The sequence below is a fragment of the Schistocerca cancellata genome, chromosome 8 (assembly GCF_023864275.1).
Source record: "Schistocerca cancellata isolate TAMUIC-IGC-003103 chromosome 8, iqSchCanc2.1, whole genome shotgun sequence".
NCBI classification, from domain to species: Eukaryota; Metazoa; Arthropoda; class Insecta; order Orthoptera; family Acrididae; genus Schistocerca; species Schistocerca cancellata.
Genome location: NC_064633.1, coordinates 585,548,488 through 585,561,488, shown reverse-complemented (window position 1 = coordinate 585,561,488; position 13,001 = coordinate 585,548,488). Strand labels below are relative to the sequence as shown.

The following is a 13,001-nucleotide window of genomic DNA, read 5'->3' as shown; positions in this document are numbered from 1 at the left end:
GGAAGATTTAGAAGGAAATCGGCAGTGCCCTTTCAAAGGAACCATCATCCTGGCATTTGCCTGAAACGATTTAGGGAAATCACGGAAAACCTAAATCAGGATGGCTGGAGACAGGTTTGAACCGTTGTCCTCTCGAATGCGAGTCCAGTGTGCTAACCACTGTGCCACCCCGCTCAGTATAAGCTTCTGAAATGTGGTGCTACAGAAGAATACTAAACTAGATTGGTAGATTGGATAACTAGGTGAAGAGGTAATGAATCCTGTGGCACAACTTGACTGGAAGAAGGGATCTGTTGATAGGACACATCCTAAGGCACCAACTGATATGTAATTTGGTAATGAAGGGAAGTTGGAGGAAGGGGGGTGGGACAGAAATTGTAGAGGGCGACAATGCCTTAACTACAGTAAGCAGGTTCAAAAGGATGTTGGTTGCAGTAGTTAGGCAATCTTGCACAGGATATACCAAGTGTGGTGTTTTGTATAATAACAGTATTTGGAACAATGACTGCAACGACAGGAGACATGAAGTAGACAATGACATCTAAAGCCTTCTTACTTCATTACTGTTCATTGAGGAGAAACTGGCGTATTAGGAATGCAAATGGGCAGGGGACAAAAGTAACTGATAAATTTATTTCCAATCAGCCTCCTAGGGAGATTATATTGATCTGGCCTCCTTTATTTCTTAGACTATGAGAGTAACCCCTGAATGCTTTTAGTGTTCGTATCCTTCTGAGGACATCTGGATTTAAGTTTTCCACAGATCATTTAAGACAAATGCTGGGACAGTTCCTTTATTGTTGTGCAGTACAACTGAGCAAGGCTTTTTTCCACTTTTTTCAATTGGATGTTAAACAGTAATTTTCCTTCGCATTTTGTACCAAGCTGTGTCGACAGAATCCCGTTACCTTCTGATTTAATTTGTTGTCAACTCCCACAAATGTAAATACCCATAATGCATTATTTGAGCATGTAACACTTTGATAGATTTTATTTGGAAATAGTCTGAAAAGCAAACAGTTCTCTATTTTATGTAACTTTTTACCTCACAGAGCTCTCCGTTGCTGAGCATGTTACTGCTAAAATCAAACAAACACATATACCTTCTGTATTGTTATAAAGGTGCCAGTCTCTCTCTCTCTCTCTCTCTCTCTCTCTCTCTCTCTATCTCTATCTCTCTCCCTCTCTTTCAGGCACACTCTTGCACCCCCCCCCCCCCCCCCCCCCCACACACACACACACTCACACAGGGTCTTCCATTTGGTTCAGCTGATGCCAGTATAGATGGCTGTTTGAGTTATATTTCACAACTTTATTATGAGATAAATGGTTATTTTTCAGAGACTTACTCCTGTCAGCTGCTGAACGTCTTATTATGTGCATAATCCAAGAATAAAAACTTTCTTAATTTATCGCATTATATTTGTGGTAGTTGCACTGTTATAAGTGAGAAGGAGCAATAAAGCTGCTGCTGATTCAGAAAATAAAGTGACAGATGTCCATCATGTGTACAGAGTTTCTCTTCAATATTTGTTAAATGTGCTCAGTTAAATGGTTATATACATGAGAATTATTTTTATTTTTCCCTCTCAATTTCTTGTGAATTCAGGTATTATACTTGAAATCAAAACCTAGTAATTTTTACACGCCTTTGTGAAATACTTAACTTTGGAGACTTTACGGTTGAGACAGTTTCAAACTATTTTTCTCACCCCTCCTCCTTGTTAGACATGATAAGATGATCTTGTTCTATGCCTTTCAGTTCTACCATCTGTCATTTTCTCTGGAACCAGCCATATGAATTAAGTAATGTGGCTGCTTGGGTTCAAGGATCATGACCTTAAGATTGGTTCTTGTTTTTGCTTTGTGACTGTTGTTTTTCTGATAACCTCTGACGTCACTACTGCTCATATATTCCGGACCCCCTGGAAATTCAGTGTCATGTGGTAATAGATTAGAGATAATTCACAGTTGCTTTCAAACCTCTGCTACAGAGTAAGATGGACATCCTTTACCTGTACAAGAAGCCGGGCCTGAGTGTGGCGTCAGAATGCGAGAAATTAAAGCAGCTTCGAGCAGAGGCAAAAATAGAAGCTCTACATACAGAAATATGCTTTTATGTCGAGATAAGCAAACCTCTGTCAACTGGAGAACTGGAGAAATTGAAATGGATTTTGGGATCACCCTTCAAACCTGATGATGTTCAGCACACACCTTACCTTCAAGCAAAAGGAAAGGAGAACATGCTTATTGAGATAGGTCCAAGGTAAGCTCATGACAAGAAATATTTTTTACTGTAAGTCACACTTGTTTGAAAAAATATAGTTTTACATTTCAAGGATGGCAGTTGAAAATGTAATATACCAACAAACAAATGTTTCAATATCTCATGAAAAAGTGCTTTGGTATATAACTATTACATACAGTATTTCAACATTTTACAATTTGTTAAGCTACGTGCCTACATCTCATTTCAGTTTGCTTTTGTAGCCTCAAATGATGATAGAAATAGTAACTAATGCTAGGAAATGTTCAGCTTACGGTTGAATGTAGCACGGTCTTTGTTTAAAATAGTGGGCCTGTAATTTACATTGACATCCACAGTGCCAACGTAAACATAGTTCTACTAGTGGCATATTTTCACAAATAAACATAGGTTCCTCAGCCTTACATTTTCAGCTGAAACTGTATAAGGCATTGTCCACTGTTTCTGTATAGTTTCATCCTGTACATGTGTAGGAAATTATCTACAAATTATTTGCGAATGGGTGAAATACATCTCAATTATGTTGTAGTCAATAATTTAGAAAACAGTAATATGTATACACATTCAAAAATGAAATAACTTTTTTAATAGTTGGCTCTGTATTCTTCAAATAGCTGTTACATTAAATTCTATTTTATAAACGAATTTTTAGATTAAAAAAATTCTCCCACAGTTTCTGTCATAGCCTGCCAAAGTTATTTCAGAAATAAAATCTGGTAATTAAAATATTTGATTAACTAGTGTGTTTTCCTTGGCATCATACACATTTCATTGACAGAAAATTCATTTTTGAAGGGTTCTGTTGCATAAATTGCTCTAGCATTTCTTACAAAAAATAGTTTTTGATTACCAGTATTTTGTAAACTACAAATTTTTGAAAGAAGTTAAGGTGCTTTTTATGGAAGAAAATTAGGGCATTAAAATAAGGCACATCAATCCTGCAACAGAAACTTATTAGTAGGGTTGAAATTTTGAATATGCAGGGTCTTATAGATCTTAAATATTGAATAATTCATTAAAGACAAGATTTCTGTAAAGAATACCTTTGTCCCAATACTCAGCTAAATGTAAATTCTAATTTAAATAATAATAATTGGAGTAATAAAAGTTGTAAAAGAATTTTGGAATGCTGTTTATTACATATAGATTAGGCAAGAAAAAATATTTATTTATTTATTGAAATTAATCAGGTGCAGTGGATATACTCCACGTTTTTACATTTCCATCTATAATCTAATCCTTGAATTAAGTTCATCATTTGTTACAAACTGATGCTCATCCATAGTATTTATGGATACATTGGAAGTAGAACATCACATTGGATAGTTTAACATCTCACACAGGAGCTGCCAGGTTATCTGAAACATTAACAAACAGTGACCTCGTACAGTTTTGAAAGATTCTTTAAACAGGTCGAATACATAGGGAACTGTGTGTACAGTTGAAATTATCAGTATTTAAGGAAACAAAATGTACAAAAAAAGTCGTGCAGTAGGGGCCCATGTGACATAGTCATGATGAATGCACATCTTCATCTAAGCACTACAACTACTGTGAAGTGCATAGCAGAGGGTATTTCCCATTGTAGCATTTATTTGTAACACTCATTAGGGCTTCTTTCCATTGCATTTGCACAGGAGATGCCAAAAGAATGACTGCTCGATTGCCTCTGTATGTGCTGTAACAAGTATTGCTGGTCTTTGTAGTCCATCTGGGGATGGTACATAGTAGGGAGGTGTAGCATAATCCTAGATTCATACTTGTTGAAACTTTGTGAGTGGGCTTTGACGTGACAGTCTGTGTCTGTCTTCAATCACGTGTCAGTTCAAGTTTCTCAGCATTTTCGCAATGCTTCCCCTTGGCTCAAAAAACTGTGACCAGATGCCCCATATGATTGTGCTTTTGTTAATAAGTGTTGTTGTGGTACTGTGTCAAAATGCTTTTCTGATGTCAAGAAATGCTGCAGCTACTTGTTTACCTTGATCCACTACTTTCATTGTGTAGAGTGAAAAAGGCAAGTTGTGTTTCACATCACTGATGTTTTTGGAATCCGTGCTGGTCGACATGGAGTAGATTGTTCTGTTCCAGTTACATTGCATTTGAGTTCAGATTGTTGTCAGAGGTATTGGACAGTAGTATTGTGGATCAGTTCTACTACAATTCATGGAGATGGGTTTGTTGCGTGCTTTTTTCCAAGTACTGGAGATAGTTTTTTCTTTGAGTGACCTACAGTATATTATGGTTAATAGAGGAGCTAACTCAACTGCGAATTCTGTGTGGAATGATGGGTGCTCCATCTGGCACTGAAGCTTTGTTCACTTTTAGCAGTTTCAGTGGTCTCAGTGCAACTGACACTAATATCTATGTCACTCATCTTTGCAGTGGTTATTTATTCGACATATGACAGAACTCATTGTGTGAGAACTAAAATGGGGCATAACTTCCATACCTCAATATGGAAAGGAGCATTTGAAAATGGATACACAATTTCTGTTTTTGCTTTGCTGTCTTCATTATCAGTTTCTATGTCATCCATGAGTCTCTGAACATTAATTTTGATCCCACTGACAGTCTTTACATATGAACAAGATTTCTTTGAATTTTGTGAGAGGTCTTTCGGTAAGATTCTGTTATGGCAAACCTTGAAGGCTTCACACTTAGCCATTTTGATAGCCAAATGTGTTTTGTACAGTACCATTCTACCAATAGGTGTATCCTTTTTTTTACACCTTTTATGTAGCATTCTGTGTTCCTTTAGAAGTTTCTTTACAGAAGTATATACCAAGTAAGATACCTCCCGTCCTGAACTGTACTATTAGGTACATGTCTGTCCAGTGCATGGTCGACTATTTTTCTAAACGTGAGCCACATTTTCCTGTCCAGAGCAAAATGTTTAGAGTTCCTGATTGAGACATGACACCTAACCCTTTATCTCTTTTGTCAAATATGTAAATCTTTCTCATTGTTTTAACTGCCCTTTGTGTTTTGGTAGTCACTGTTGCTCCAGCCACTTCGTTTTCATTGATACCTGCTTCAATGTGGTCATCCTCAAAGAGGCCGTACATGTCCGCTTGTTGCCATCATACCTAATAAACATTGATGAGCCAAAACATTATGACCATTGCCCGCTGTGATACTGAACTCCACTTGGTGGCGTTGTGGGCATGTGACGCGACAAGGAAAGTATACATGCGGAGCAGAGACACATGCGAAATCATTCTAGCACATTGCAGGGCACAAGTGAAGAAATGCACTGACTAAGCAACTTTGACAAAGGGCAGATCGTATAGGCCAGGTGGCCGGGAACAAGCATCTCGGAAATGACAAACCTGATCAGCTCTTTGAGAACTACTTTTTGTGATTGTGGAAATTGGTTGAAGGACAGTGAAACCCCAGGTAGGTGAGAAGTTGTTGGGACATCCGTGAAATGACACGATGGACATTCTGAAGGGAGCAAAATATGTCTATCCTATGGGTATGCAGTCTGGCTACCCTCAGATGAGGTTGATGAGGCTGCCAAGAAAAACAACTTTCATCAAACCTGATGTTCCCTCTGTTAGTTCAGAGTTATTTCATTTAGTCCATACAATGCTCCAAAGGCATATGAATGCACAACTGACAATCTGCTTTGAGAGCTTAAATATATGATGTATCTTTAATAGGCTACCTCAGTGACATTGTTATGTTCTCAAAGACATTTAAAGAGCTTCTAAGTCACCTGATACTTATTCTAAAGTGTTTCCATGACACAGGTCTTTTTCTGGATTCAAAAAATTGCCTCTGTGCTGCCCAAGAAATAAAAATCTTGCAACATCTAGTTAACAGAAATGGAGCCTTTTCTGATCCAGAAGAAGTAAGAGCTGTAGCAATTTTCAACCTTCCCTGGATGGTATTCCTAGCATATATTATTTATTAAGGATTTCTAAAGTCATGGCCACAACAATTTTCCTGGAGCAAGGAACGGGAAACATCTTTCTCTATCCTGAAAGAAGTGCTGATATCTTCAACTGTCCCAGAACTTCGGGTTTGTGTTGTTTTGGTCTTCACTCCAAAGACTGGTTTGATACAGTTCACCATGCTACTTTATCTTGTGTGATCCTCATCATCTCTGAATAACTGCTGCAACCTACATCCTTCTGAATCTGCTTACTGTATTCATCTCTTGGTCTCCCTGTACTATTTTTACCTCCCACACTTCCCTCCAATACTAAGTTGGTTTTCCCCTTGATGTCTCAGAATGTGTTCTAACAACTAATTCCTTCTTATATTCATTTGTGTCACAAATTTCGTTTCTCCCCAGTTCTATTCAGCACCTCTTCATTAGTTACTTGATTTACCCATCTAATCTTCAGCGTCTTTCAATAGCACCACGTTTCAAAAGCTTGTATTCTCCTCTTGTCTGAACTATTTCTGTCCATGTTTGACTTCCATACATGGCTATACTCCATACAATTTTTTCATAAAAGACTTCCTGACCCTTAAATCTATATTCGATGTTAACAAAATACTCTTCTTCAGAAATGCTTCTCCTCTCATTGCCAGTCTATATTGTATAAGCTCTCTATTTCAGTCATCATCCGTTATTTTACCACCCAAATAGCAAAACTCATCTACTACTTTCAGTGTCTCATTTGATTTAATTCTACTACATTCCACTACTCTTGTTTTGCTTTTGTTGTTATTCATCTTATATCCACCTTCAAGACACTGTCCATACCATTCAACTGCTCTTCCAAGTCCTTTGCTGTCTCTGACAGAATAACAATGCCATTGGCAAACTACAAAATTTTTATTTCTTTTCCCTGAACTTTAATTGCTTCTTCAAATTTTTCTTTTTGTTCCTTCACTGATGTACAGATTGAATAACATCGGGGATAGGCTACAACCCTGTCTCACTCCCTTCTCAATCATTGCTTCCTTTTCATGCCCTTAAACTCTTATAATGCCATCTGGTTTCTGTACAAGTTGTAGGTAGCCTTTCACACCTTGTATTTTACTCCCTTCTACCTTCAGAATTTCAAAGAGAGAATTCCAGTCAACATTGTTAAAAGCTTTCTCTAAGTCTACAAATGCTATAAACGTAGGTTTTCTTTTCCTTAACCTATGCTCTAAGATAAGTCGTAAGGTCAGTGTGACTTGTGTGTGCCCACATTTCTCCAGAATATAAACTAATCGTCTCCAAGATCAACTTCCACCACTTTTTCCATTCTTCTGTAAAGAATTTGTGTTAGTATTTTGCAGCCAGTTCTTATTAAACTGATAGTTCAGTCATATTCGCATCTGCCAGCACCAGCTTTCTTTGGAATTGGAATAGATTAGATTAGATTCAGTTTTTGTTGAATAGACCCAAAAATGAGATGACTCTTGTGGGTTTGGAACAAGTAAAAAAGTATAATATAAAATTATTATTTTATTCTTGAAATCTGAGTGTATTTTGCCTGTCTCATACATCTTGCACACCAGATAGAAGAGTTTTGTCATGGTTGGCTCTTCCAAGGTTATCAGTAGGTTTGATGGAATGTCATCTACTCCTGGGGCCCAGGTTCAACATAGGTTTTCCTGTGATCTGTCAAATTCTTCCCACAGTATCATGTCTCCCATCTCATCTTCATCTACACTCATGCTCATAAATTAAGAATAATTGCAGAATGTGCTGCCACACAATGTGGGACTACACAAAACTGGTGCTAATAGCATAGGCTCATAGGGAACACACACGACACAGGTCTGTAAGTCCACAGTATTGGTGATAAGTTGAGAAAACCGTCCCGAAACACATGTGCTACAAAACGCCACTGTTTCCTATGCATGTACCCCCACATCAGTATAGGATATGATCAACATGCACACGTGCGCAGTCCGCTCAATGGGTTGCCATACCCTGTATCAGGTGGTCGAGCAGCTGCTGGGGTATAGCCTCCCATTCTTGCACCAGTGCCTATCGGAGCTCCTGAAATGTCATAAAGGTTTGAAGACTTGCAGCGATACGTCGACCGAGAGCATCCCAGACACGCTCGATGGGGTTTAGTTCTGGAGAACAGGCAGGCCACTCCATTCGCTTGATATCTTCTGTTTCAAGGTACTCCTCCATGAAGGCAACTCGGTGGGGCCGTGCGTTATCATCCATCAGGAGGAAGGTGGGACCCACTGCACCCCTGAAAAGGCGGACATACTGGTGCAAAATGACGTCCCGATACACCTAACCTGTTACAGTTCCTCTGTCAAAGACATGCAGTGGTGTACATGCACCAATCATAATCCCACCCCACACCATCAAACCACAACCTCCATACAGGTCCCTTTCAAGGACATTAAGGAAGTTGGTATCTGGTTCCTGGTTCACGCCAGATGAAAACCTGGTGAGAATCACTGTTCAGACTATACCTGGACTTGTCTGTGAACATAACCTGGGACCACTGTTCCAATGACCATGTACTGTGTCCTTGACACCAGGCTGTACTGGCTCTCCTGTAACCAGGGGTCAGTGGAATGCACTTTGCAGGTCTCCGGGCGAATAAACCATGTCTGTTCAGTCATCTGTAGACTGTGTGTCTGGAAACAACTGTTCTAGTGGCTGCAATAAGGTCCCGAGCAAGGCTACCTGCAGTACTCTGTGGCCGTCTGCGGGCACTGATGGTGAGATATTGGTCTTCTTATGGTGTTGTACACTGTGGATGTCCTGTGCTATTGTGCCTGGACACGTTTCCTGTCTGCTGGAATCATTGCCATAATCTTGATATCACACTTTGTGGCTAACGGTGGGCCTGTGCTACGACCTGCTGTGTTTGACCAGCTTCCAGTCGCCCTAGTATTCTACCCCCCATAACGTCATCAATGTGTGTTCTTTGAGCCATTTTCAACACACAGTCAGCATTGGCACATCCGAAAACGTCTGTACACTTACTCGCTGCACCGTACTCTGACATGCACCAACACACTTCTTCGTGTGTGGACTGCTGCCATTGCCACCGTGCGACGACCACAGGTCAAATGCACCACATGGTCATACCAAGAGGTGATTTAAACCTGCAAACCACCCACCAGAGCGTTGTCTCACCATACACAGTTCTGCGTATGTGGACTGCTGCCATTGCCACCGTGCGATGACCACAGGTCAAATGCACCGCATTGGTCATACCAAGAGGTGATTTAAACCTGCAAACCACCCCCAAGAGTGTTGTTTCACCATGTATCAGCGCTATCCTTAATTTATGAGCCTGAGTGTAGGTGCTCTTCCATTTCTGTAATATTGCCTGCAGGTTCATCTCCATTATAAAGACCCTCTGTATACTCCTTCAGTCTTTCAGCTTTACCTTCTTTGCTTAGGATTGGTTTTCCATCTGAGCTCTTGAAATTCATACTGCTACTTCTCTTTTCTCCAAACGCCTCTTTAATTTTCCTATAGGCAGTATCTATCTTTCCCCTAATGTTATGTGTTTCTAAATCCTTACATTTATCCTCTAGCAATTCCTTGTTAGCCATTTTGCACTTTCTGTCAATCTCATTTTTTGTATTCCCTTTCGCCTGCTTCATTTGTTGAATTTTTGTATTTTCTCCTTTCATCAATTAACTTCAGTATCTCCTTATCACTCAAGGATTTTTTTAAATGTGTTTCATCCTCTGCTACCTTCACTGTTTCATTTATTTAAAGCTATCTATTTCTCTTCTTCTGGATTTGTTTCCCCTGTTCTAGTCAATTGTTGCCTAATGCTTCCTCTGAAATTCTCAACAATCTTTCAACTTATACGGGTCCTATCTTCTTAATTTCCTACCTTTTCCCAATTTCTTCAGTTTTTCATCTGCAGTTCATAACCAATAAATTGTGGTCCGAGTCAACAGCTTCTCCTAAAAATGTATTACAGTTTAAAGTCTGGTTTCTAAATCTCTGTCTAACCATTATATAATCAATCTGAAACATTCCGGTATCTCCAGGTCTCTTCCACATACACAACCTTCATTTATGATTCTTAAGCCAAGTGTTAGCAATGATTAAATTATGCTCTGTGCAAAATTCTACCAGGCGGCTTCCTCTTTGATACGTTTCTCCCAGTCCATTTTCACCTATTTATACTTCTCTCCCTTCTCCTACTATTGAATTCCAGTTCCCCATCATAATTAAACTTTCATCTCCCCTCACTATATGAATAATTTCTTTTATCTCATCATAAATTTCTGAAATCTCTTCATCATCTGCGGACCTAATTGGCATCTAATCTTGTACTATTGTGGTGGGTGTGGGCTTTATGTCTATCTTGGCTACAATAAAGCATTCACTATGCTGTTCAAAGTAGCTTATCCACATTCCCATTTTTTTTTTATTCATTATTAAACCCACTCCTGCATTATCCGTATTTGAATTTGTATTTATAACCCTGTTTTCACCTAAAAATGTATTACAGTTTAAAGTCTGGTTTCTAAATCTCTGTCTAACCATTATATGATCAATCTGAAACATTCCGGTATCTCCAGGTCTCTTCCACATACACAACTAGAAGTTCTGTTTGTGCTAACACCAAAATTCACTAATTCCCACTATATCTAGCTTCAACCTATCCATTTACCTTTTTCAATTTGGTTATCAACCTACTCGATTAAGGGGTCTAACATTCCACTGTCCAATCCTTAGAACGCAGTTTTGTTTCGCCTTATGACATCCTCCTGGGTAGTCCCCACCCAGAGATCCAAATGGGGGACTATTTTACATCCAAAATATTTTACCCAAGATGATGCATCATCGTTTAACCATACAGTAAATCTACATGCCCTTGGGAAAAATTATGTCTGTAGTTTTCCCTTGCTTTCAGTCATTCACAGTACCAGCACAGCAATGCCGTTTTGGTTGATGTTACAAGGCCAGCTCAGTCAATCACCCAGACTGTTGCCCCTGCAACTACTGAAAAGGCTGCTGCCCCTCTTCAGGAACCACATGTATCTCTGGCTTCTCAACAGATACCTCTTTGATGTGGTTGCACCTACAGAATGGCTATCTTTACCACTGAGGCATGCAAGCCAACCCAGCAAGGCAAAGCCCATGGTTCGTGGAGGGGGGGGTTCTGGATTTTGATGTTGGAATGTAACTAAAAACACTGGTGCTAGTGGTTACAATTTAGGTGCAGTTCTAGTGTAAATCTGGGAAGACACTGACTAATTGATTGCTTATGCCTCCAGAATACTCTTGAATTCTGAAAAGAATCACTCCATGACTGAGAAAGAGTGTCTAGCAGTTGTTAGGGCAGTGGGTAAGATTCGATCCTATTTTTATGGCAGACAATTCACTGTTGTGACTGACCATTTATTATGCTGCTTGAAGAGCCTGGAGGGTCCATCAGAATGACTTGCGAGATGCAGTCTGAAGCTTTAGGATTATGACGTCACAGTAAGATATGAAAGTGGATGCAGGCACAAATAAGCTGACAGCCTTTCACAGGTTCCGTTGAAATACTATTACAGCACTGGTGATATGCAATTCATCATTGCACCGACAAGCACTGCAGCTGAACAACAGGAAGACCCAGCATTACTGAAGACATTGAGCCCGTGCAGAAGGAAGAAGTTGTCAAAGGAGAATTCATGTTAACTGATGGAATGCTGTACAAAAGAATTTGGGAGCCAGTTGGACAGAAGTGGTTGCCCATCATCCTAGCTCATTTACGTTCAGACATGCTGAAGTACTTACACATTGCTCTGATGTCGGGTCATTAGAGAGCTGCAAAGACCTTTGACAGGAACCATAGTAGGTGGTAACATTGGCCAGGTGTATATTGATGTCAGGCACTGTGCAAGGCAGTGTAGGAAATGCCAACAGCACAAATGTGTGCCTCAGTTAACTGTGGTCACCTGCTACCATTTCCTCTTGGAGTTGCTCCATTTCATCAGACTGGAATTGACCTATTGGGGAGGTTTCCCAAGTCAACAAATGGTAACAAGTAGATAATAGTGTGCACTGACTGCATTACTTGCAAAGCTGTCTGTATTTATGGCCAAAACTCCAGAAACTACTTGAAGCATGGGACACGACGTATAATGATATCTAATTGTGGGAAAATGCCTCAGTCAAAACTGGCAGTGGAAGTAATTTTGTGATGCAGCATCAGTCACAGGATGACAACTGCCTAATATCTGCAGACAAATGGTGTGATAATTACAGTTGCTGGCTGGTGACATGCAGATTCTGAGTCTGATTCCCACTTCCTGCAGTTATTTATTGTTCATGACTTGTATCTTCTAGAAGTGTATGTAGGGAGTTCTCTCTCTCTCTCTCTCTCTCTCTGTCTCTCTCTCTGCTGAGGTACTCAGTTCAACTTCATCTGAACTTTCTTGTGTTGTCAGTATACATGCTTTCAGTGTGGAGTTTCAGTTCTTGCTCTTGTAATTGGTACTCAATTGCAGATCTTATGTGTCAGTATTATTATTTCTTGTGTATTATTTTGTACAGCAAGTTGTTTTTCTAGGATCCTCAACAATATTCCTTTGTCACATTTCCACACTTCTCTTTGGTTGTTGATCCCACTACTTCCTTCAGTATTTTCTCAGCTATTTATTACGACACAAATTTTTAAGTCAGTTGTGTTTTTATACTAAAAGTGTGGAGCTGCACACAGGGACAACAGAGAGACTGCACTGCTTTCAGACACACACACACACACACACACACACACACACACAAGCACAACTCTCATGCATATGGCCACTGCTTTCAGACACTGTATGTGACTCAGCATCTCCTGCAGGTGGT

At 39.6% G+C, this 13,001-nt stretch overlaps 1 protein-coding gene across 2 annotated transcripts in view; it reads left to right on the top strand.

Annotated features, from left to right (window-relative positions):
• The window catches only part of LOC126095222 (phosphoribosylformylglycinamidine synthase), a 202,346-nt gene that overhangs the window by 17,153 nt on the left and 172,192 nt on the right, over positions 1 to 13,001 (top strand). Inside the window, exon 2 of one of the 2 annotated variants that reach the window (XM_049909959.1) lies at positions 1,995 to 2,266. In XM_049909959.1, coding sequence (XP_049765916.1) covers positions 1,995 to 2,266 — 272 coding nt within the window. Of the gene's footprint in view, positions 1 to 1,937; positions 2,267 to 13,001 lie in introns of those variants that run through there. The other variant, XM_049909960.1, reaches the window with a different exon arrangement.